Here is a 26,469-nt window from a genome sequence, read left to right on the forward strand (position 1 = left end):
GTTTTTAGCCGCGCTGTAGCTTCCTTCGATCACGACCGCGGATGGGGATGAAGAGGGAGTCTCTCCTGCCTTCGCTTTCCTCCACTGTGCTGTGCTCATCATCGGCAAACTCATTCTCTGAACCTGGGTCACGAAATCGCCCTTTGTAGCTGAAGATGCTGCTCTTGCTGTTGTGTCGGGAGAGAAAAGGGGAGCCTGGGATACTGAGGAGAGACTAGGAGGGAGAAAAGAAAGAATGACAACAGCGTGAATAGTATGGAAACAAAGCACTGCAGTGCCGTCAAGTGCTGCTAAAGTGGTTTCGCTCCCTCTCCAGGTCTACACAAACCATCACACTAAGTCGTCAGCTATACTTCAAGAGCTGTTCACTTTTGGCTGGCTGAGCTACGTCGGTGAAGAAGTTATCTGGTTAGATTTACTGCTGTCAGGAACAACTTATGCCAGGGTGTGTGCAAGGGCTGTAAACTTGGGCCGTAAGCGTCCTCCTGATCCACTGCAAGTTTAAGACGGTGGGCAGATTCCTTTGACATGCTAATCAGGATCTAAACTAGAGTATTACCCTGACTCCAAGCAAGCATAAACATTAGCGAAGGAAATGAAAACTACCTGGTTCATGATGGAAAATTTCCTTCCTAGCCTGTTATCTGGTAGCCTGAACGCTTTCCTCCTCATGCCATCCTCAGATTCAGACTTGAACACCTTTTCATTGTCACACTTCTCCTCTCCTTCTGACAGTTCCTTGTCCTTTCGTTTTTTCCTCCTGTTTCGACGCTCCTTGGCGCTCTTGGAACTGAGTTTGGAAATCTCCGAAGAGCTCCGAGACATCCTCCCCCCACCATCATCTTCCACAGCATCTTCAGAGACTGTCCCTGCCGAAGTGACCATAGCAGCAGCCTGAGGGTGTAGGCAAGAGAAGGGAAAAATAAATCAGATCTTACCATGATTAATACTCTCATTTTCTGCTTTAGGAAAGAGTGTGGCTTAATGCATGTGAGCACAAGCCTTTGGGGCAGGATTGAGATGCTTGTTCTTTCTCTTGGAAGAAACTTGCAGCCAGGACTTGTAAAAATTTTTATAGTCTACTTTTGCAGGTAGTAAAATCTCTCTCAGTCCCTCAGCTTTGTTTATAAGCATTTGATAAAGGACCAACAAAGATGTACTTGTCTGTCTTGCAGAGATATTCCCACACTTAACTAGGAACTCTGGGAACATTTAATAGGAGGGAGTTTTCCAACACAAAATAAACACAGCAAGCTTGCCTATAATTCAGGAAAAAACAGCAGCCGCAGGGAAGAGAGAGTGCGCAATGTCAACCCCGGTCAACAGGACGTGATGCCAGGGCACGCCGGCCATGGCATTGCTGCATGTTTTGATTATACATCACTGCTCTGTAATAACAGGCAAACAAATCTTAAAATATGTAAATGCATAAAAAAAATACACGATCAAAACACTCACCTGTGCTTCTTCTTGCTGCTTTTTCAATTGTTCTAACATGGCCTTAAATTCTGCCTCCTTCTGCTCTGCCTCCTCCAGCGTGGCCTGGTTCTGCTCTTCATAAGCCATAGCTACCACAGCCAAAATTAGATTAACCAGATAGAACGATCCCACAAAGATCACCAAGACAAAGAAGATCATGTAGGTTTTTCCTGCTGCTCGTAAGGTCTGGAAGTAGAAAAGAACGGTAGAGGGAAGAGAAAAGGAAAGGGGAAAGCAATTTCAGAGTGTCACCCGATACGTGAACCCATCCCAAGTTTCTTGACCTGAATGCTTCTAAGAAAATACAGCGGTGCTGAATATTTAACATCTCAGCACTTCCACTGCAAAGCACTAAGACACTGCACGTTCGTTAGCCATAAACACAAAAGGTGACATCCCTCTTCTTCTCTTAAGGGAACATCCAACGGATGCAAACTGAAAACGATTCAGAAGTACAATGTGAAACTCGATGCTGAGACTCCCTTAAAACAAAACCACACAGAAGAAAAGCCATTTCAGCAAGGTCCCCAAACCATCCTCAGGTTACAAGGAAACACTCTGCCCTCCAAAGCACCTGGGCACCTTCTGTCAGCGGAGCTGAACTGCTCACAGTCTTCTGCCGCAGGCGGTCAGGTTCTTCCAGAACTAATTCACAGTTCAGCTGCACGCACGCTGAGGACCCACCATCCCTTCCAGACTTGAAAGTACAACACCCGCTTACAGGTAACGTCCCCTTCCTCCTCAACACACCGTATCTCATTGCGCGGCTTTACTTGTCGTTATTCTTCCAGATAGGAGGAATAAAATAAAGCTTGTCACATTTGCCTTTCCTGTATTGTCCCCAAATTCCCATCTTGTATAACACCGAAGCAAAGTGTTTACTTACTAATTGATACAAGTTTTCCCAGAAGTCCTGAGTCATAAGGCGAAATAAAGCCAGAAAAGCCCAGCTGAAAGTGTCAAAGCTCGTGTAACCATAGTTCGGGTTCCGTCCTGCTTTCATGCACGTGTAACCCTCCGGACATTGACTGTGAAGAAGACGACAGCCATTTCAGGGCATCAGGGCAGTAAAAGGGATAGAGCAGGCTGACAACATGCACATTATCCATGCTGACGGAGATTTTCATAACCCTCGTAACAAATGGCATGCATTTTGCTTTCCGTGTCACGTACGAATAGCAAACAAGGAGACTGACAGACAGGATTTCAGAAAAGCCCTGTTATCTTTGTCCTATGGAAACAAGATGCGGCAACGCGAGGCTTTTCACCCAACGTGAGCCGAAAGGACTAGCTCTTGCCCTAAGTGTCTTTAGAGCTGAAGGACTGGGTGAAAAACCAATTGGAGGCAACAGCACATGGAAAGTTTCCATTTCTGAACCTCCATCCCCTACTTCTCTGATGATTCTTATGGTTGGCTTCAGAGGGAAATAATGCCACTAGTAATCATCATTAGACGTACCTGCCTCCTGAGATGACATGAAAAATGTCAGCTTACATTATATTAGTCAAACAGATAGTAACAATGGATTAATAATTAGATTAAGAAATGTGAAACCTTTTACGCGCGAAACAACACCAGAACCAACAAAGGAAGCAACAGGAAATATTCCAAAGGTTTTGCCATCGTTAGCCAACATCAATGGTAATTAGAGTCTCTACTTTTAATAAAGCTCAACACTCACCCTGCATCTGAGCTGTTACCACAGAGCAAAGGATCAGGGGCACCAGGAATTATGTAAAAATTTGCTGAAGAAGATGAAAAAGAAAAGATTACATGCACACACATATGGAGTTAGAGGATTTAACATACTACAGCACTATAAAAACCTTCCCTGAAGAGCCCTTTAGATCCCCTACTGATAAATTTATCAGTAAACTAACTCAGCTTTAAATAACATTAGCCCCACTAACGGTGCCGGAGTTTAAACACCTTTCTGGAAGTCAGTACAGCATTTCGAATAAAGATTTAAAACTAGCTGACTGCGCAGCAGAGAAGCTCAAAGCGAGAAGGGAGGAAGAAATTGAGTTACAAAAACTTGGAGGCTGGTTCCTTGATCATCCGCAGCATCGTTTACAGCTCTGAAATCCTGCCAGCGCGGAAGGATGCTGCAAAGCAGAGACAGGTACCAGCAACTTCATGTGCATTCTCTGGAGAACTCAGCAAAACTAAGTGAAGGTCCCGACATTCAGCCCAGGGACTGAAACGGGCAGAGTTACTTCCCCTTTACCATATTTAAACAGCTTTTAATCAGAAACAAAACAGAAAAAAATGCATTTTTGACAAAATATTTAGCTAAAAGAGCACAGCCAAGACCTTCTAAAGGATGAACCCAACTAGAAACACCTTAACAAGGCCAGGTTGCTAAAAACTGAAAAATATCTGAGCAAGGGGTTTTTACTGCGCAAAGCTGGACACACCACGTTATAAGCCACGTCAGAAATCCTGGTCAGCAGCATTAAGTCGGATAAGAAGGTTTTAGGGAGTATCACTGCAGAAATACCTACACATATTGTTGGTGTATTCCTCCCAGTCAAAGCCCCTAGAGCCGTTATCCAGGAAAGTCTCATTCACATTAATTGGCCATATCACACACTTGTTCCTTAAATTGCCCATAAACAGCTGCAACCCGATCAGAGCAAAGACACTGAGACAAAATACTGTCAAGATCATTACATCTGACAGCTTCTTCACAGACTGAATTAGGGCACCCACAATGGTCTTCAAGCCTGCGGAGAAGAAAACAAGACTAGAAATCACTCCTGTAGAATGAAAAGACATTGAAAATCCAAATACGTACAGTACCTTACAACCGCTACATGGTGGCAAAAGATCGTCGCTAGAAAGTGGCCGGGTTCCTGGGAACCACCACTCGCATTCCGGTTTTTCCACACCGTACAATAAGGGTGATGAATGAACCAAGCTCACCGCTTTCAATGGTGAATCAGCAGTAGTTAGAACAAAACGAAATACCGACGTTCATCCCTGAGAATATCTGAGCCTTGCAGCAGAGGATGCAAAGCGTCCTCAGGAGTCGTTGCCATGAAAGCAGGGCTTGTCTGAACAGAGACGTTAAATTAAGATACACTGCTACAAACCTCTCCATGGACACATTTAGTCGTGTTTAAGCCCGGCTTATTGGCACAAACTACAACAACTTACAAAGATCAAATACCTTTCGAACTGCCTACATCTTAAGTTTCTACTGCTTAACTAAACTGTTTCAGCACTTCCCCTTTCCTTGCGGGAGCTGAATCCTTCATTTAGATGATGGGTTTTGTTACGGGTAGGGCAGGATTTCATCCAGAGTGCTGGCTCTTCGGGTTTTACCAAGGCCGTCAGGATCATTGATAGGCAAGGCTCAATAATAAAAGTAAGCCCAGGCATAAGCCAAGAATCCTGCCAGTTTTCCAAACCAGTCTGGTCTGTGAGAGGAACCATCCGTGAGCTGGGGGAAGAATGCAGCACTAATGCTTTCGGGAGACAGATCTGAACAAGCAAGAATTTGGGATGCAGGAACAATGCAGTATCAGGGCCCTTTAATTAGCTCGTCTGATATTAACTGGGCTGATCTTGCATTTATAAATGAGTCGTGAAGGAGGCTGAAGGGGGGGGGGGGATCACAGAGCCAGCTGAATTTGGGGCTAGTCAGATCCAAGTCTCTGGCTGAGGCCACGCGAGCATTCTGCAATAAACCTTTGACAAGAAACCTTTCTATAGCAACAGAAGCTTGATCCATATCAGGAACAAAAAGATTCAAAAATACATAAATAAAAAGGAATTCTTATGGAGGAATTTTTTTTTTTTTTTTTTAAAAATGGAGGAGAATTTTTTTTTTTTTTTAAATGTCTTTTATTTCAATCTTCAAAACTTTTAATCAATGCCAAAGCCCTACTCCAACACAAAGCAGTTTTTTGCTGTTAGTTCCGGCAGACAAATAACCATGACAACACTCGTTCGCATGCTCATCTCCATTGCTCAGATATGCACCACTCTGCACATGCAGCCATTTACACCAGCGTCCGTGTTTCTGGTTTGTATGTTGCTCTCTCACAGGCATACAAGGAGAACGGGGTTTTGAACCAAGGTGACAAACTGGCAGCAAGAGTGTTCCCAGCCCAGCCACGGGACAAATACAACCTCCACAACTTGCAGCTGAAGCAATCGCCTTCAGGTACGGCAGGTCCAGATTACCCCCGGGTCCTATTTAACGTAGGCGTGTCACAGGCTGGCAATGCGTGGAGACTGACGGCATTAGTAAATTAAAATACCGATAACTCAAGTGCCAATAAAAAGCTTTAGACCACCACAGAGTTTAAGATGGTCTATCGAGCCATAGGATGAAAGCAGTATTTTGATATTTTAGCTCATAGGTGCCGCAGTCTATTCCTGTCACACAAATCTATACAGATCCTCTACCTGCACGGAATTTTATCCAGCGGCATGTAGTATTCTGGCAATATTTCCCATTTTTATCTCGTCTAAAAAACTACACTGAGGACAATTCCAATTATTGATAGAAGATGTAGTTAGCACTCGTCATAACAGCAAGATAATTTTCTCATTAGCTCACCAGAGTGTTAAAATTTCCATTCCATTACACGCGCTGAAGTAGAAGGGGAACCCCTTTATATTTTAATATTAAGCATATTCTAAAAAATCACTTCTGCCCTGAGACATGATAGCACTAAACCCCATAAAGAGCACTCTATGCCTAAGTTAATACTAAATAACCCAAAAGGCTAATTACACAAATGCTTCACATCCCTCACACCGTTAGTCACAAAATCGAGAGGGGAGCGAGGTCTGTGCTTTACCTACGCGCTGCAGGGCCACAGCTGGGGCAGTCCCACCCCAGCGCCTGACTGGGACAACTAACCAAAGTCCTGCCATTTACGGTTCCAGCCGCGGACGTGCGCAGCGTGCCCGTCCCCTCGGCTGGGTGCAGCACGTCAGCCCTTTCAAAAAAGCGTGCAGCAAATCATCCCTTTAGTAAAAAGTACGGCTGCGCCGAACTTAGAGGGGCTCAGATCCACCCCCCTTGCCGTCATTTGAAATAAAACGCCGTTAGTTTGGAGCAGTATGGAGAGAATGATACAAAACTGAACCGTTCCGCGCCTTTCCATAGGAAGACAAGGCATGCTGTCACACATTTAGGAACCAGCTCATTAAAGTTGCATCATCTTCACTTTGCCATGGTTATGAAAGCAAAACACATACGAAACTTATTTTAACGTCGATGCTTTTCTTTGAGCAAGCCAGTTAATACCTGCAGCAGGCTGACAGAACCGCAGCTGCACTTCCAGTCTAGTGCACTGCTGACAGCAATTACCAAATATCTTTTGCGCTTTGTATGTGCGCGGCCAAACATTAAGGAAGGCTAAGTAAGAACATGACTCTAGCATACTCTCATTCAGTGCAGGGAAAGCAGGTGCCACTTAAGAACATCATGCACAACAGCCGTGTACATCTGATGGGTTTAGCAGTCTGGAATGGGGACAAAAGCGATGGGCCCCTACAATTCCATAGTCTCTTTTCTGGCAAACGTATATGCGAGTGTAGCCTGAGAAAGCAAAAGAACCATTACCAGTTAATGCATTAGGAAACAAAACACAAAGAAATAGAAGACCAAAACTCATCAAGTGATTATTTAGGGTGCCTACCTTGAGACAGGTCAAGCACCTGAAAACTGGAAAACTACAGATGACTCAGTGCCTACGAAAATTGAGCTTGACCTTAAAATTAGGGACGCTTTTGAGAAACCGTCTGCACGAGACTTTTCTGTGCAAGAATTCAGGATCGGAACCACGTTCTCAGTCCATAATGCCTCCATGGTCCCTTACAATAAAGGAAGGGCCATTGCTCACCCTTTGACACCCAGACTGAGTTAAGAGTCTAGAAGTAGCTTTGTAAGTGAGGGTCCTGCAAAGTCCAGCTCTGGGGGTGGCACCTGAAATGGGCAGGTCTATGAATTAGGACTTCTGGCTTACCGAGGGCACGGTCAGTACTTTGGGCCACACGCTATTGCATTAATAGCTGACAACCGGTTCCACTACAACATACAAATGCAAAAGCTGTTCGTGCCAATGCTCCGTTTAGCTTAGTCTCTCTCAAAATGGCAGCACCCACCCTTTCTGAAGATGGGGAGGCGAGCTTACTGTCATTACCTAGAAGACAACCTGCCCCAGATCCCATCTGACTCCGAGCAACTGAAGTAGCCTCATGCAGAAAGGTTTTAATCTTGGTCGGGGTTCGCTCACTTGCTTTACAAACTTATTCCTAGAACAACTCTAGAAACACTGGCGATAATGGGATGACTCGCTGAGCAAGAAACTGCTCAGCCTGAGGAGGAAGGGAGTGCCTGATCCTTTATTCATCTGGAACTAAACTTTAGGCCTGGCTTTCATTTCAGAGGTCAGACAGCCACAGGCATACACAGGGATAAAGAAGTACGGAACAGCAGACTGTTCATCCCGAAATTTGATGGCCCAGAAGCCTTAATTTCAAACTACTCTGTTTATACAGACTGCAAAGCCCATCAAAAATATCCTAGTGCCATTTCTGAGAAATAAAGCAATGCAGGACGGGAGGGGAGATATGGAAGAGAGATACACGCAAGACCAGCCTTTAATGCTTAACGGTTCTCACCTGGAATAACAGAGATAGTTTTCAAAGCTCGGAGAACTCTGAAAGTTCTCAATGCTGAGACATTCCCAAGGTCCACAAACTCTGTGACATATCTGCAATGAGGGAGGTCACACACAAAAAACACAATGACAATACACACACCAAAAGAAAACAACAACTACAGACAAAGCAATACATCACTCACAGGGGCCTGTACCCAACAGCTAACACCAACCGGAGGCCGCCTTACCTGGAATTACAGAAATAGTTTTCAAAGCTCTCAGAACCCTGAAAGTGCGCAGAGCTGAAACATTGCCTAGGTTTACAAACTCTGTCTGCAGAATTAAACCAGAGTTAATGGCACCGTTGGGGTCAGGGGTCATTTCATATAGTTGTCTGTTTGTAGGAAACAGCTTGTAACTTAAAACGCTTTAGGAACCCTGAAAGTGCGCAGAGCTGAAACATTGCCTAGGTTTACAAACTCTGTTATATACCTGCAGAATTAAACCAGAGTTAATGGCACCGTTGGGGTCACCTTCCTTTTCATATAGTTGTCTGTTTGTAGGAAACAGCTTGTAACTTAAAATGCTTTAGAACTGGCATTTAAAAGAGAGAGACAGAAAATTTCAGAGCCAAAACACAGTTTAAGTCTCTCCACGCTGCAACCAGCTTGTCCAGGTGCGCGGTTGGACACTTGCATTCTCGCCTATATAGGACTTGAAAATTTAACGCTATCTCTGCAGAAGTTGTTAATTGTAAAACTGTCAAATACGCGAGGAGACTTGGTGACATCACCTCAGTGCAGTGGTTTCAGGTATATTCGCTCCACTTCATGTTTTTAATAAAGCATGAACATCTTTTGCTTTGATTAGTGGCCTTCCTTTTAATCCTTCATGCTTTACTACCTGTTTGCGAGCCACAGGTAGGTATGATTATCCCCATTGTACAGAGGGATAAGCCTGAGATACACAGAGGGCAAGAGGCTTAGTGCAACGTTAGCGGAGTTATATTTTACCACAATTTAGGATAGAATATTTCCTCTGTGCTGTCTGGGGAGAAACACGGTATGAAAAAGCAAAGAAATGCACAATAGTCAAGATCCTTCCTGGTGCAGAAAGGCCTCAAGTGCTTCATAAAACTTAGACCCCATCAGCGGGATTTACATCACGCACCGGCCCTTGACACAAAAAAGGACTGTAGTGGAAGTCTACAGGCAACCTCACTGGAAATAAGGAGGTTACAGAGTTAGATCAGCTCGAGATTTAGCACGTTTCTTTAAGACCAATGCCTTGGGCCTTTCCAAGCTGGCATGCTGATACTTGGTAATCTCTCGAGAAACAAAGGAAAGAACCAATCTGCAGGTTGAGTCCCATCTGTGTGCACAGAACTGGGAGCCTCACCCACACAGGCATGTGTACACCGTGCACAGCAGATCCCCGTCTATTCTGAAGTAAAACCAAAGTGTCGGTGAGCTACTGGTTGTTTGCCTTTTGTGTACAATGTCCGACTCTTTGCATATAATTTAAATACACAACTAAAAGGCAAGTAGAAAAAGAGCAGAAGCTCGGGAAAATCGACAACCTTGGGTGCAGAATCCAGCCAAAAAAAGGCATTTTATATGATTAAAGCATTTTACGACAATTAAATTCAAGTGCTCTGAACCCTTGAAAATTAGGCTCCTGAGCCTTCCTACATGATCCCTCAGTTTTCATCGGCCGTTGTTGACTACGGGAGCCCAAACATGCACACGTGCAATATTCCAGAAACAAATGTAAAAGGGGGGGAAAAAAAAAAAAAATCTCTTCCACCGGCGACTTGGACTACCAGTGGCATACACCCGGTTTTCATCAGCGGTACTAAGCCTAAGCAACGATCAAGGCAGGCCAATAAGGAAAAAACCAGAAATCTAGCGCGCATCTCCTGGTTCAGCTGTGAATTCAGACATCCCCATGAATCCTCATTATCAGACCAATGTAAGCTGATCTGGCACAAGAGAGAAGAATGAGGAAGGAAAATAAAGCGTCTCCTTTTCTGACACTGCACCTTCATCGGAAATGGGTTAATAACTGTTCAACCTTAAGTCGCAGCCCGGGAAATTTTAACATGCAAGCCCAAGGAGGGAAGGAGCGGTAGAGACTAGAATTTAAAGACGTTTGGCTCCTAGTCCTATGCTTAACAGAACAAGCTGCCACTCTGGCATGTGAGCAATCTAGAACGCTAGGCACTATTATAAAGTCTTATATTAATGAAGGCAGTTTTCAGAAAATCGTATTTTTTGCAGCAGCAACCCCACTAACTCCACGGAGCTGCATTTCAGATCTGTGACCCCGTGTCAGGCTAAAGCTTTCTTTTGGAAAAAAATCAAGAAAGAAATCTTTTGGGGATTCACTTAAGTTTTCCTTGATTTATTTTTTTCCTTACACACCCACCCTCTTCCTAAGGTCTCATCCCCTCCCGTATGCCACAAATACCTGAAATAATCTGAAAACACAACTTACGCCATCATGATCACACTGAAATCTAGCCAGTTCCACGGATCACGTAGGAAAGTAAAGCCATCTATACAGAAACCTCTTGCAATAATTTTCACAAGTGATTCAAATGTATAAATACCAGTGAATGTATACCTGTTATGAGGAAGAAAGAGAGCTGCACTGAGAAGTTTGCAGAAACGTCGTTTTAGTCACGAAAAAAGATGAATTACAAACACTTTTGTCTAAACAAAGTGGATACAAAAGACGACTTGTATTCATGCTAACGTAAACGCGAGTAGGAACAGATTTCTCAATAGAAGAAAAACAACATTCTGCGAGATTCTGAAAAACACAAGAAGCGTTACTTACTCCACATTCTTCGACCATTCAGGTGGGTTACTAAAAGTCATGAATACACAGTTGGTCAAAATAGTGCACATAATGATCATGCTAAATACTGTAGAACAAAGTCAAGGATCAAAGGGACACTAGCGTGGCTCTTTACATCAGCTTACAGCTCCCTAAAGATCACTGTACTGCAATAAAATTCAACAATTTCCAGCCTATTCTCTGTGGACTACAAATAAGAGCCAAGGTGCTTCCAGCAGTCATGGGAAATAAGACCAGGGGCGACTATATATAAATAGTCTCTTTACGTCACCATTCAATTTATTTTGTATTTTCTGGCATGTCTTAGCAATTCAAAAATCACATGCCTTAATGAAAACGTCTCCCCAAATAATTCCACCTATTCAATTAACATCAAAATATATTGTCTGCTAATATACCCAACAGGAAAGCAGCGCTGCAATCCATGGACACCTAGGATTTAGCTTGGAGAAAACGAATCTTTCCAAACATCTCTGCTCCCTCTGCGCGTTCAGGATCTTGTGTGTCACGTTTGCAGATGGAAGGTGCTGGACTAACTGATTCGAGGAGCGTTGCAGGGACAGCACAAATTGCAGGATTAGAAGTTTGAGTGGATTTTAACTACTGAATTATTAGCAGAATGGTGAAATCCAGGGTCAGATCCAAAGCTGTTTGACTTCCAAAACTGTTCAAGCAGACCCAAATGGATCTTAGACCAAGGCCCAAGACCCACTGCCAGCATCTCGGTCTCAACCTGACAGATCTGCGTCCCTCAGCTGCGTCCCAGCACATCCAGAGGGGAGGAAAATCTACGAGAAATAACACACAAGCCAAAGAAAATGTCCCCAGCCTCAGATCCCAAGTCGACTTTGAAAAGATGGAAAAGCTTTTTCTTCGTATGAGATGGAGGAAGCAAGGATATAGGAGCCTCTAAAACAGCAAATGCACGTGTTGCCGTTTTAGAGTCACTTTCTAAAAATAAACAAACCAACAGGGCAAAGCAGCTCATTCAATATACTACTATTTTTTTTTCCTCTCTCCTAATAACACATGCAGATGACGTTTCTGAAGCCATCGGAGCCGTCTGAAGCCCTGCAGCGGGACGTTTTGGAATAGCCTTGCCATTAGAAGGAAGTTTGAGAGATGCCAAAAGAGCAAGAAATTAGTCAGCGTCTAATTACACGTACGGTATCTTTGGCTCCTTCTCCAGATACTGATTCTATTTAACCGTTTTAGCAGCTAGTTAAAGCTCAACTCCTCTTTATGTGAAGCATAGCCCTAAATCGTATCTGTTCCAAAACATATCAATGTCTGTGCAGGGATGGCAGAACGGACACAGACAGGTACAATTTAGCAGGGAAAACAAACGAAAAGTTTACTTGACTGGATGCGTCTAAAGGACCATGCTTTTTCATTCAAAAAAAGCACATTTTTGTGCATGCTCTGAGGCCAATCCAACTCCACCAGGTGCAGAACTGCAATTCACATACACTATTTGAATTGAGCAATAAGACAATAGGTAAGAGATTTTTCAGTGAATATACAAAGGCAAAAATAACTCAGTAATAAAAAGGATATGAATGTATCAAAATTTTAATAGCTATTCTTCTAAACAGATTAAAAGGACTTAAAATGTACAAGGCAGGTGTGGCACTAAATCGGAAGAGTGTTTTCCCTCTGTTTAGTACTACAAAGGTCTGCAGAGAAACAAAGAAAGAAAGAAAAAGAGAGAGAGAGAGTTAATGCATGAAAATCAAAGCATGAATTGTACAAAAAAAGACGAACAAATTCCATGGTAAAAAATAGCATTTTCTGCTTTTTTAAAGAATAATCTCCTTTATGAAGCGTTACATACCTACCAGTACATCATGAATAACTACTCCAAGCCATCCATTTTACTAGACACCTCAGACAGAGCAGAAGCAAAACCTCCCATCCAAGAGCGCACGTTTTCGTCACGCGAGGGTAGGAGCACTATTATCCCTATCTAACAGGTAAGAACCGAGGCCCAAGGCAGCTAAGGACCACAGATTCAGGAGCAGAACTGGCGGCCGAACCCAGACTTCACGCCATTGCCCAGTGCACAAGACCATCTTTATGGCAGTGTTCGTGTAGCCTGCGCCTCCTTCCCAAACCTCGCTAACAGCTACCACAACGAATCGTGTTTTTACAAGACAGCACCTCACCTGCAAAGGAAGATTGACAGGTAAGCAGAAAGAAAATCTCATGGTAGAGCCCCCCACCCCAGCAGACACGAGTCAGGTACCCATCGTCCCCACTCATTGGCAATTCTGAGCACGTTCCACGCTGGTGCACCAACTCCAGGCAGTCGTGTGCTCTCATTGCCTCTAATTAGCGAGATGTTAAGGTTCGCTGCTTTATACAGAACCTGTGGAATGAATCATGTGAACGTGAGGCAGAATCGATCTCATCTCTCCATCACCAGCCTTAAAATACAGACCCGCTATTTCGTCTCCCCGCTAGCGAACATGCACATCAAAAAGCACCGGGAGAATCACACGCAGCCATCTGGAGAGGCAAAATTAGAACTGTGGTTGCTTAATACCAGCACACTCAATGCATCTACTACTCACTCAACTTGAAGGGAAAAAAGCAATTTGTGTGCACTGGAAAGCTAAAGCCCTTTCCCTGGCACCATTTTCCCATTCCACATTCCCTCCGGGATGCTGCAGCATCCGGCTGAACCCCAGACCGCTGCAGGGGAAGGGAGCAAAGCCGGACTTGCGGCAGGCTCGGTCCCCGGCACCAGCCCACCGTTTGGCACAGCCCCGAGCCTCCCGGAGTCCAACACAAGGGAATCCACGAGGGCTTTCTGCCAACGCAGTCACTGTGCTTCCCCAGGAGACTCGCTCTTATGAAATTTGTCATTTCCCTCCTAGTAAGTGAAACAACGTATTTTAGCTCATTTGGCTAAATTAGACTATTGAGCAGTAAATTATTTGAAAAGGAAATCAAAATCCGATTGTGGCTCAGCACCGAGTGCGAAAGATTAGTTAGCATAACCACTAATGTATCTCCCAACAAAAGCACTTTAAAAACAACCCTGGACAGCTCTTAAATTGCAGCATCAAGAATTAATGAACAGATTACCTTGGCATGTAACAATATTCTAAAAGGCCTTAAGTTTTTCAAAATTGCAGATTACGGAGCGGTCAAGGGACACCCGCTTTTAAGAACCAGCTGCCCCTCCTTCCCTGACACCACAAACTTCCCGAGACTCACATACCATTCATTTTTAAATCTCCTTTCGCTGCCCCCTGCAGAGGCTTCGGAGCAGGATACCCGTCACACTGAGATGCTCGCGGGCTTCAGTTGTGTCCCTAGCACAACACTGAGCCCTCAACTCTACCACAACTTTTAAGCAATGAAATCTCCGACGTGACTGTACTGAACATTACGTGGGCACAAGGTGAGCTGGACAAAGACAGAAATTCCCCCAAAACCCCATGCAGTGCTTCTGTGAGGTGACTCGGTTTCATTATGCCTCCGTTTCTACCCGGGACAAACCACTGTGCAGGAGCCCTGTGGTTTGCTCAGATACAGCTCAGCAAGCCAGAAGTAGAATCATAGAATCATAGAATCATTGAGGTTGGAAAAGACCTCTAAGATCATCGAGTCCAACCGTCGACCCAACACCACCATGCCCACTAAACCATGTCCCTAAGTGCCTCATCTACTCGTCTTTTAAATACCCCCAGGGATGGGGACTCCACCACTTCCCTGGGCAACCTGTTCCAATGTTTCACCACTCTTTCAGTAAAGACATTTTTCCTCACGTCCAATCTAAACCTCCCCTGGCACAACTTGAGGCCGTTTCCTCTCGTCCTATCGCTTGTTACTTGGGAGAAGAGACCGACCCCCACCTCGCTACAACCTCCTTTCAGGTGGTTGTAGAGAGCGATGAGGTCTCCCCTCAGCCTCCTTTTCTCCAGGCTAAACAACCCCAGTTCTCTCAGCCGCTTCTCATAAGACTTGTTCTCCAGACCCCTCACCAGCCTCGTTGCCCTTCTCTGGAAGTAAAACCATTCTTCACGGGGAGACACAGGCACGTGCGTGCTGCTTCACAGACGTAAACCAACCCACCGACTTTAGACCTGTACTGGAAGAGCAAGCCAGGCTCAGTCGGGGAAGGTGGACGTAAACTGCTCTATCCGGAGGGTCAGAGACTGTTTGCCTTGGCACGCTGGAGTGACTACATGGAAACATACATTTTCAATAGCTGTTTCACAAGGATCGACCCAGAAATTTGGCATTCCCTCTTGTAATATAAGCTGTTTCATCCAATGATCAGGGCAGTCGCCTACCAAACGTGAACCCCACGTTCTGCTTGCCGGCTTGGTCCTTCATCTATTGCATCACCTTACATAAGGCAACTCCTTGTTTTCTCTGCCATGCTCTGCCCAGCTTTCTCTTTTTAGACCACAGTGCTTGTTGAACTTACTCCTGTCTATAAAGCCCATCGTACCTGGGCCTCTCAGTACAACCGTAACACAAATAAGGTGCCGTACATTCCAGTCCGCTCATCGATTCCGATGGTTCCGAGATCCGCTGCTCCAGTTCCGCTGTGTATCTTATAAAATCCTGGGTAAATCTCCGCTTGGCCTTGTCAATAGAAAGAAGAGCGCAAAAGCCAAAAAGTGTTTGGCAATTTAAAACCTTATCTTAGTTTTATTTTATGTTGCTGACGTATTAAAACTCAATTTCAAAATGGCTGCACGCTCTTAAAACGTTTGCTGGTTCAGGTCCAAGAACATCCTTAAGCCCTTTCAAGGCCTGCTGAGGCAAAGCTCAAAACTCAGAGGAAGGTGATGCCTGGAGAAAGGCATTTTGCAGTCGTCTTCTAAGAGAAGAAGTTTGGTTGAACTTTCAAAAGTCTCAGTTTGTTGCTAAAGAGCTGTGAAAAAGCCTCTGTCCACTTTAGTTTTCGTAAAGTTGGCTGGGAATCTACGCTTTACAGAAACCTTAGAAACAGTCCTCATATAAAAAGAAGTAAGATCACAAAAGATAAGTCTTCTCTAAATCAATGTGCAAAGTAGCGCATTTAAAGAAGCTATGCTGGAGAGCGTGGCAGACTGGATCAGTGATGGCAAAAAGCATTCCAGTTATATGAAGATTTAAAATACTCTTGCTTCGTGCAGGTTTTACATCAAGCATTTCTGTAATGGCTGAAAAGTGAGGAGGAGTGGGCAGAAGATTTAAGAAGAAAACAGCTTTATGAACAGCCTAAGAACATATGGAACCATATTCCTACGGTGGTAACTGATGACTGCCTTACTCTCAACGTTAAGCAAGAAGAGAGCGACGACTTTCTGATGACACCCTGAGCAAGTTACTTTAACATAGCTATTTTAAAAATTAATTTGCAGGGAACTCTGGCACCCTGTAGGCTGAAGAAGCATATACAGAATTAAACGTCAACGCAAAATACTTTTCAAGTCTGTTTTGGCTCATAGAGGTGTACTTCTTAATACAGAAAACACATTATTTAATATTTATTTTTCCATCCCCCCCAAGCGGGGACAAATTTATTCTTTCTTAGTCACTTATTCTTCACCACTGAAAAGCTTATGGGGAAAGAAGTATCTGCCACATTTTGCTCTTGCTTTAATCTCGTTTCAAGCCCAACATAGGAAAAACTCTTGATATTTTTTGAAATTTATCAAATAAAACATTCCTGAAAGATATATTTTAAAAAAATAAATATTGTTCAACGTGCAATATTGAAAAAGCGATCTGGATTTAGGTTTTAACGACATCGCAATCTGCCCATGTAAGGAAATTCATTCTGCCTCAGAAGCGGAAATGATTCTCCTCCTTTCCACTCATCACCAGTGGGTTGCAGCTATTTAGGTGACTGCAGCAGAGGTTCTCTCACCTCCCGGTCCGTGCCACACTCGGCACACCCTGATCACAGCACGAAAGCTCTACTTGCTACGGCAACGCTTAGGACGGGATGCAAGTAGTACCGTTATCTGTCGTCTCATGGAAAGCCGTACAAACAACTCTGTTACGCTTTGCCTTCCATCCAGCACCCAGAAAGGACTGGGGAAGACGCCTGACGGGGATTACACTCTCCCTTCTCCATTCTACCATGACAGCAGGGAGGATAGCTAGGAAGGGCACGCTTACTTTTCCTGCTCCTTTTAAGCCTGCTGGAGAGATGGAGCGGAAGAAAAAATACCATTAAACATGCAAGACCCAGAAAAGGTAATTAGCTCTTGAAAGTAAGGATAAAAGGCTGATGTTTGAGATGGTCCCGATTCTTCCCTCTGTTTCGGTGACTTAACTGAAATGCAAAACCCATTAACGGTATCTTGACCTTGTAGGGCCATTACCTTGCCCTACAGAAGTCATAAGCGAAGGCTCCTTGAAGCACATGCTAGAGCCAGACGTGCCTCCCGCAAGCTGGTCTCTCACATCCCTGTAATTTAAAGTGTAATGCCCTGTAATTTTCCTAGGTCCACGCAGTCAAGGTGACATTCTGGACCGGAGGGCCCATTTCCAAGCCGTGCATGTGACTTGACGAAGTTGCAAGTCACTCCATTGGCACATACGCACTAGAAAGATCCTCAGGTGCTCATCTGCAAGCTATAGGTGACCTCAGACAATCCCACTCCAGCCTCAGATGTTCACGGATGTATAGCCAGCCTTCTACAACTGCAGGGTTGATTTTTCCATTGAAATCAATCCACCTAAGCTTATATATGGCCTCAATTCCCAGAATACTCAGGGATCTTCTACTACCTCGTAAATGGAGCCACTGCAGGAGCAGTAGCACCTTTACCTCGTTCTGTAGCAAGTACGAGATTCATACTGAGTGAAATGGAAGTTACTTGAGGAAAATGACCACAACCTGGCAAAAGTCACGTTCAAGGGGAAAGAACAGGGCGAGGAGTTGTTTAGTAGGAGTGATAGCCCAGGCCATAAATGGAAGAAAGAGAGGTCTAAAAGACGGAACAACACTAAGAGAAAAAGAAATACTAATGGGGTTGCGGAAATAAAAGAGGATGATGGTCCTTACCTCTTGCTTAAGCAAACACTGAAGGAAGACTAGACTATGAGGCAGTCAGCTGCTTTGCTTTCATTGCTAGGGATGCTCCATAGGTGGCTTTCCTGAATTTTGTTTGCACATGTAAACAGGGCAGTTCGTGTACCTGCCTTTTGGGTTTTTTAATTGAAATATTTCAGGTTTCCACAACAAATATCATGGGCAAGTGTTGCTTCTACCACGTGCTTCAGGCCAGGAACTGGAAGGTGATTACTGTTTGCAAAACAAAGAATCATGAAAAAATTCTCTCTGGTACTTACATAAAGACAAAAAGGAGTTAAATTAGCTCCCAAATCTGCTAGCTGTGAGCAAAGGGACTTTCCCGGTTCTCCTAAGAGTCAGCACTCCCATTTTGCAAAATAAAACCGAGCAGAGAAAAGAGAAGTAGCTCGCACAAAACCATCGCTTGCAGGGCTGGGCTCCGAACCCCGGAGTTTTGACTCCCTGTACCATGGTTCTGTTTCTAGGTCACACTGTTTCTCCTTTAAATATCAGTTAACAGGCCATTGGAAAGTTCAGCTTCTCAGTTAAAATGCAGTTTCAGTTTCCTTAGATAAACCGAGATCACTGTGTCCTACTGCAAGGAAAAGCAACTAGCTGATTTGTTCCTATGCCGGCTGTACGTCTAGCTTTAAAAGAAAAGACCTATGATGCAAAGCCTTCTGGCAAATGCTGGAGAGGGGGAAAAAAATCTTGGAAAACTTCCCATGATTCCAGCAGATTCGCAATTCCTGATGATTCAGAGAAGGGCCTTTTTTAATAGCCTTAAAAAAATTCTTTGTGGGAAGTCACCGACTATTTGAAGCAGCAAAGAAGTAGCACACACCTAAGCTATCGCCATACTGAAGTGGATGCAAAAGAAACAGAGCCAGTAGAATGTTAATCCAGTGTTTATGGGAAGAGCAAGGCTCCTTTCACAGAACAGCAAGTACGAGGTTGGCAGGGCTGCGCGAGTTTGTCTCCCATCTCCAGAACCTTCCCCTCCATCTGCAGCTGCTCCAGCTCCGCGGAGAGCTCGCATCTCCGCACGGCAGGCACACCGAGCGAGCAGAAACTCTGCAAGCGGCTACATGCAGAAACGTACGGCTCTCTTCTGGAGACGTGACAGATGCCTTCAAAGTTGGGAACGCGGCTTATTTTTCTCTAAAAATGAAAGACTTATTAATAGCATTGTGTTGGGGGGCAAATATGGAGACAGATAAAGCGTGAGGGCTAACGGGGTTCCCTTCTGCCTCCTACTTCTGGTGGAACATTGAGACAACCAAGAAGCCTTTGCCCAATGCTCCAGGACATGGCGGTGCCCACTGCCCTTTCAGCACTGCTCACCTATTTTAGCTAGAAAGAACGTGGCCCAGTTCTCCCACGTACACTGTCCATTCAACTACGTGAACACAAAGAGGGCACAAAACACTCCTGCTTGGATTTGCAGCGACATTTCGTAACGCCTACTTCGGTTGGGTGCAAGTGGCCACACACAGCCAAAGAGATCCTCGGAACTGCTCTTCAGCTATACGTCTCTCTTCCACAGCCTGCCCACACCAAAGCCAGGCAACTCCAGGTTTGTTTAATAAAGAGAAAGTATTTGTTTAGTGAAGAGAAAAATGTTTCTGAGGGCTAACGTAAGCTACCTTCTTAGCAGCAACGGCAGCTGTCAATCCATTTCCTTAAGTACAACATCCACCTGAGCACCAGTCTGCCTGGTATCCAACACATACACAAATCACCGTATTTCGAAGCCCTGTTCTGAGCTGGTACCCGTGCTCCTAGCACCACCGACATGACAAATAAGCATTAAATTCACTAGTGTAAATGCAGAAAAGAATGAGCAGCGATACCCAACGTCAGCAGCAAATTCAGTTGATTTCATGTGAATAATGCCCTGCCAGTCACAGAATCACTTCTGGGTCTGGCAAGAAATCTCTGAGGTCTAAAAGACGGAACAACACTAAGAGAAAAAGAAATACTAATGGGGTTGCGGAAATAAAAGAGGATGATGGTCCTTACCTCTTGCTTAAGCAAACACTGAAGGAAGACTAGACTATGAGGCAGTCAGCTGCTTTGCTTTCATTGCTAGGGATGCTCCATAGGTGGCTTTCCTGAATTTTGTTTGCACATGTAAACAGGGCAGTTCGTGTACCTGCCTTTTGGGTTTTTTAATTGAAATATTTCAGGTTTCCACAACAAATATCATGGGCAAGTGTTGCTTCTACCACGTGCTTCAGGCCAGGAACTGGAAGGTGATTACTGTTTGCAAAACAAAGAATCATGAAAAAATTCTCTCTGGTACTTACATAAAGACAAAAAGGAGTTAAATTAGCTCCCAAATCTGCTAGCTGTGAGCAAAGGGACTTTCCCGGTTCTCCTAAGAGTCAGCACTCCCATTTTGCAAAATAAAACCGAGCAGAGAAAAGAGAAGTAGCTCGCACAAAACCATCGCTTGCAGGGCTGGGCTCCGAACCCCGGAGTTTTGACTCCCTGTACCATGGTTCTGTTTCTAGGTCACACTGTTTCTCCTTTAAATATCAGTTAACAGGCCATTGGAAAGTTCAGCTTCTCAGTTAAAATGCAGTTTCAGTTTCCTTAGATAAACCGAGATCACTGTGTCCTACTGCAAGGAAAAGCAACTAGCTGATTTGTTCCTATGCCGGCTGTACGTCTAGCTTTAAAAGAAAAGACCTATGATGCAAAGCCTTCTGGCAAATGCTGGAGAGGGGGAAAAAAATCTTGGAAAACTTCCCATGATTCCAGCAGATTCGCAATTCCTGATGATTCAGAGAAGGGCCTTTTTTAATAGCCTTAAAAAAATTCTTTGTGGGAAGTCACCGACTATTTGAAGCAGCAAAGAAGTAGCACACACCTAAGCTATCGCCATACTGAAGTGGATGCAAAAGAAACAGAGCCAGTAGAATGTTAATCCAGTGTTTATGGGAAGAGCAAGGCTCCTTTCACAGAACAGCAAGTACGAGGTTGGCAGGGCTGCGCGAGTTTGTCTCCCATCTCCAGAACCTTCCCCTCCATCTGCAGCTGCTCCAGCTCCGCGGAGAGCTCGCATCTCCGCACGGCAGGCACACCGAGCGAGCAGAAACTCTGCAAGCGGCTACATGCAGAAACGTACGGCTCTCTTCTGGAGACGTGACAGATGCCTTCAAAGTTGGGAACGCGGCTTATTTTTCTCTAAAAATGAAAGACTTATTAATAGCATTGTGTTGGGGGGCAAATATGGAGACAGATAAAGCGTGAGGGCTAACGGGGTTCCCTTCTGCCTCCTACTTCTGGTGGAACATTGAGACAACCAAGAAGCCTTTGCCCAATGCTCCAGGACATGGCGGTGCCCACTGCCCTTTCAGCACTGCTCACCTATTTTAGCTAGAAAGAACGTGGCCCAGTTCTCCCACGTACACTGTCCATTCAACTACGTGAACACAAAGAGGGCACAAAACACTCCTGCTTGGATTTGCAGCGACATTTCGTAACGCCTACTTCGGTTGGGTGCAAGTGGCCACACACAGCCAAAGAGATCCTCGGAACTGCTCTTCAGCTATACGTCTCTCTTCCACAGCCTGCCCACACCAAAGCCAGGCAACTCCAGGTTTGTTTAATAAAGAGAAAGTATTTGTTTAGTGAAGAGAAAAATGTTTCTGAGGGCTAACGTAAGCTACCTTCTTAGCAGCAACGGCAGCTGTCAATCCATTTCCTTAAGTACAACATCCACCTGAGCACCAGTCTGCCTGGTATCCAACACATACACAAATCACCGTATTTCGAAGCCCTGTTCTGAGCTGGTACCCGTGCTCCTAGCACCACCGACATGACAAATAAGCATTAAATTCACTAGTGTAAATGCAGAAAAGAATGAGCAGCGATACCCAACGTCAGCAGCAAATTCAGTTGATTTCATGTGAATAATGCCCTGCCAGTCACAGAATCACTTCTGGGTCTGGCAAGAAATGTCTGCCCCAACACAAAGTCATAAAACATTTTGTTACCCGTGACAACTTACTGATTTTACATGACAGCCGTTCTACCCAAGTTTTGAATGGTCACATCGCAACTGTTGTCGCATATACGGTCAAACCTCCAGCTTCTCAAGTGGCACAGCTAAGCCTGAGTTATAGATGGTCATTATCTCAGCTTATTCAAATTAAATTTCTATCAAAGAAAGCAATGAAATTAAACAGTAGAAAAGAACCTCAGTTTTCAGTCATCTAGCCTTCTAAGAAAATCAATGATCATGCTCTTCCGTATTTCACCAGTAGAAGGTCCCTCCCCTCCATTTCCAGCATAGTGTTTGCTTACTCACCACCTCCCTCACGACACCACTTCATTTCTTAATACACCTCGGCACCCATAAATGCCCCCTGCCATACCACCTTAATTACACAGACAAATGTTTTAAAAATAAAAATTATGAAGATGAAAGCGAGTTAATTAGTTTATCTCCCTTCTTTTTTGTCATGATTCTATATCCCACTGCTTCATAACAATCAAATTCAGACTGAATTCCATGCAAGTAATGAAATACACACTTAAAACCGTTACCGTCACCCCTCAATTAAATTCTTCTTATTGCCCTCATGGTTCAAATTGGCACATTAGCACAACTTCATCTATTTTTAGTTTCCAGACCTTGTTCTCCTAACTCCGTCCAAGCAGCTGCTTCAAGATTGATCATACAATCTCTATTAAACCTCAAAGAAAAATATATAACAAAACAAAAAACAAACAAAAGCCCCATCCAAAGACTCCATTCTTTGTCTTCTACTTAAACCATACCCAAACCTGCAATTTCCTAAGAAAAAGGCGGTTTAGCGACGTCTTTCTTGCAGACTCACTTTCTGGGTCATATAATAAGGGTCAAAGTCCTCCAGTGGTACAGCAACCAGGCCTTTTGGGATGTCCCCGTAGATGAAAGGCAAATTCTTCCCCGCCTCAAGGTCACTGTTTGGTTTTGGTTTGCTGTCTTCATCGTCATCCCGGTGGCTGCTGTCTTGCTTTGGACGCTGCTTCTTTTTTAATTCTGCAATGTGTTTCTCAATGTTAGCCAGAGACTCCGGAGTGAAGGGTTTAAAACTATCAGGGCCTGGTGGTGCGAGCAGCCGTGCTGCCATCTTTTCATCCTGCAGCAGCTTCTTTAGTTATGTTGCACCCCGGACAGGTCAGCTCTGCAGGAGAGCAAACAGCACAGGCAGAACAAAGTCAGTCACTGCAAAAACAGACAGACAAGCATATAGCATTGAAGATCCAAAGGCAACTCTGGTCTTCAAGCCCTCACAGAGTGAGGCAAGCAGACCTGCTGCTTTTCAGTCCCGATACAAGCTACAGGCAGATGCACATCAAGTGCTGGACACTGGGTGAACCTGCCCGTCCCTGCCCGCCGCGCCGCTTCACCCAGGCTTAACCACACAAGCAGAGACGGCACGCAGACCTGGATCTCCAACAGCCACGCTGGCGGCTATCCTGATCTGGCTGTCTCCTGAACACAAGAGCTATTCTAGACTACAGAAACCCTTCTGAAAAGCAACTTTATCAAAAAAAGCAAAAATTATCCTACCAGTCATTGCTCTCTAGCAACCTGATTACTAGACAAAGATTCCAAGTCAGCTCTATTCCCAGGGTCGGGACAAGGTGTTCGGCCTTGTCTAAAAAGGGTTGGGTATTAGGACATTCCTTACCTGCTAACAAGGCGTTTAGCAAAGCGCTCCCCTCAACACAGCACAGAGGAGGAGTAACTCGGGGCTGGGTTTATGAGAGCGCGCAGTAGCCAACATCAACATGCACGGACTATGCTGAGCTCTTTTGCAAAAAAAAAAAAAAAAAAAAAATGGACTATGCTGAGCTCTGTTGCAAAACAAAAAAAAAAAAAAAAAAAAAAAAGCTCCTTCGTGCCCTATCAGACATTATTGCAGTTAAGGAGACGTTTCCTTGATGACTTCAGCATGCGTTGGAATAGGTGTGCCAGGGAGCACGCTGAACGCTTCTTTAGGTAGGACCAAGACTTCAGGGGGCTCACCTCTTTCTACTCCGGAGCACGCCACATCTCCGCTACGGGAAGTCAAATCTCACCCTTTCGTTTTACATATACATAAGTATCAAGGTTTCTATTCATTTCAAGCCCTAAGAATGAAATAATCTTAAAAGACTTTCACCAAGTACAATAGTAATTTCTGGAAGTTACATTTCTATAATATGTCGTCTTTGCATCAGACGCAACGCAAACGAGCACTTCTCCATGATAAAAAGAGAAGAAAAGGGAAGCGGACGAGGTACAGAAGCACGGCTGAGGAAGACCTCGCAGAGCTTCCAACCTGCCAGGGAGCACAGACCTCCGACAGGATTTTACACTGTCCCTGCAAAGAGCACCTCGCTCTTCCCCCCACTCCTACAAAAGAGAAGAGCTGCGAGGAAGTTCGTTTATCTGAATCCAGCCGCCTACAAACCCTCTGCAGCTTTGCACCTTTTGCCAAGCTCTCGGCTCGAGAACCAGCGACAAGAATATATTGCATTTCTGAGCTACTGGTACCTCCTCAAGCTTTTCACACTCCAGGAGGAGGCCGAGAGAGGAGAGGAATTACAGAAACCCTGCACTGATGCAACAGCACTGCAGTACTGCAGGCTGGAATACAACCCAGCCCTGACACGGCTTGGCACTTCAGGGAGGAACCCAAACACCAAAGTGGCAACGAATTCCAGAGGAAAGGCAAAATAACTACGAGAGTACGGCACAGAAAGAATCCAAAAGCTTGGCGGGATAAGGTCCCTTAAGTAAGGAAAAAAGATCACCAGTAAGGTCAGATCTTTTAAGCTAACACGCACACAGCATCAAAATACATATTAAAGATTTGGAACCTCTGAAAGAAAAATGACTTTCAAATTCCTTGAAAACTATGATATAGGAGTGAATCATTAAAATTCAGCTATTTTAGCATGATGTTAGCCACCAATGGTCTTTACAGCCCTTGGCTCTGAAGACTGTACTGTATTCATGTGGGAAGAGTTCACAGAAGCCAGAGACATCACCAAAACGGCGGCACGCTCCCATCCGCACGGACGAGCTGGGACACGTTTGCCCAGCCTCCGCAATGGGCACGCTCCGAAACCGAGAACCACGACCCTCCATGGATCGCGGTGGACTTCACGAATAAATACAGCACAGAAATAACAGAGTCCTTTCTTTTAAAAATACCTGGAGAGCCCAGCCTTTAATGTAGTACCTGGGGTATTTCCAAAAGGCAGAACATCTAGTGCAAAGTATCCTTCCAAGTGATTTCAGGTTACTCCTCGCAACTGCCTCACTCCAGCTGTGACACTGCCATTTACACGCTTTCTGAAGGCTCCGATTCACATGCAAATCTGAAGCTGCACCACACGTGTAGAACTTAAACCCTGTTTCCATCTCAGGTTTTCTTTGGAGATCCAAAAAACTTCAGTATAGATCTCCCTCCTTGTGTACCTACTCAGCGTAGCCTGGGCTGGGATTCTTTTCATATAAACTTGACCAGGTATTTCTAGAGCAATAACAACAAAGACTCAAAAAAGATGGCAAGAGGGGGAAAGAAAAGCCAGTATCTTGGTCACATTATCTCTAGAAACATCACAGAATAGCTTGCTGATATTAAGGAAAAATTAATTTATTCTATTCTTGCAGCATTTGCATGCATTTAATTACCAAATTTCCCACATACTGTGAAACTATATAGCAGCATTGGGGATGTGGTCTAATTGAATGGCACAGATAAATATGTAAGGCCTGAATTTAGAAACCAAAGTAGCTCAGGGACACAGCATAAAAAAGGGGAAAAAATGAAGGCACAAATGAATGCCTGATTCGTATGCACAATTACACAACCGGCAACTGGAAGCAACCAACTAATCTGCTACGTGGCCATTTAAGAAACAAAACCAAACCAACGAAAAACCGAACAATCTCCCCCCCGATCTGGTGCACACCGGCACGTCACAGTGGCTTTGCAAAGATCCTGTCCGTTAATAAATCGAGACACGCTCTGATGCCACACCGATAAACCAGGTGACAAGTTTGCCTCACGCTACTTATTCTCATTGTGTTCACACACGGTGCAGACTGTTCGGCTGCTGAAGTTGCAAGAAGCAATCGCTTTTGTTTCAGCATTTGGCACTTACTCGTAGGGCTGTAACTTCCTTGACAGCAACACGTAAGAGTGACCTGGGGCTTCCACTTCTTGCGAAGTTCTCGCCTGTCCTGACTTCAGTTGTTTTCCCGGTAAATTATCCCATATTAAGATAATGGACAAAACTAGGATGTAAACTGGAAGGACGGGAATGGAATGTTTCTTTAACTCCTTAAATCAGACCCATACAGCAGCTTTTATATCTTGGATAGCACACGTTCTTACGATGACGGGTCGTGCTTTGCAGCTCCAACAGCCAACCCCTCATCTTCACCTTTACTCAGCTTACACAGACATGACTACCCC

General features: G+C 44.6%; 1 protein-coding gene across 1 annotated transcript in view; it reads right to left on the reverse strand.

Annotated features, from left to right (window-relative positions):
- Positions 1-23,178, reverse strand: part of SCN8A (sodium voltage-gated channel alpha subunit 8) — a 49,128-nt gene extending 25,950 nt beyond the window's left edge. Inside the window, exons 1-11 of the mRNA XM_009274391.2 lie at positions 22,849-23,178; positions 12,526-12,644; positions 10,948-11,037; positions 10,603-10,731; positions 8,126-8,217; positions 3,985-4,206; positions 3,162-3,225; positions 2,366-2,507; positions 1,459-1,665; positions 607-894; positions 6-214 (exon numbers count right to left, since the gene is read on the reverse strand). Coding sequence (XP_009272666.1) covers positions 6-214; positions 607-894; positions 1,459-1,665; positions 2,366-2,507; positions 3,162-3,225; positions 3,985-4,206; positions 8,126-8,217; positions 10,603-10,731; positions 10,948-11,037; positions 12,526-12,644; positions 22,849-23,124 — 1,838 coding nt within the window. The 5' untranslated portion in view covers positions 23,125-23,178. The remainder of the gene's footprint in view (positions 1-5; positions 215-606; positions 895-1,458; positions 1,666-2,365; positions 2,508-3,161; positions 3,226-3,984; positions 4,207-8,125; positions 8,218-10,602; positions 10,732-10,947; positions 11,038-12,525; positions 12,645-22,848) is intronic.
- Between the last annotated feature and the right edge of the window lie 3,291 nt (positions 23,179-26,469).

Source organism: Aptenodytes forsteri, unplaced genomic scaffold, assembly GCF_000699145.1.
Source record: "Aptenodytes forsteri isolate BGI_AS27 unplaced genomic scaffold, ASM69914v1 Scaffold64, whole genome shotgun sequence".
Taxonomy (NCBI): Eukaryota; Metazoa; Chordata; class Aves; order Sphenisciformes; family Spheniscidae; genus Aptenodytes; species Aptenodytes forsteri.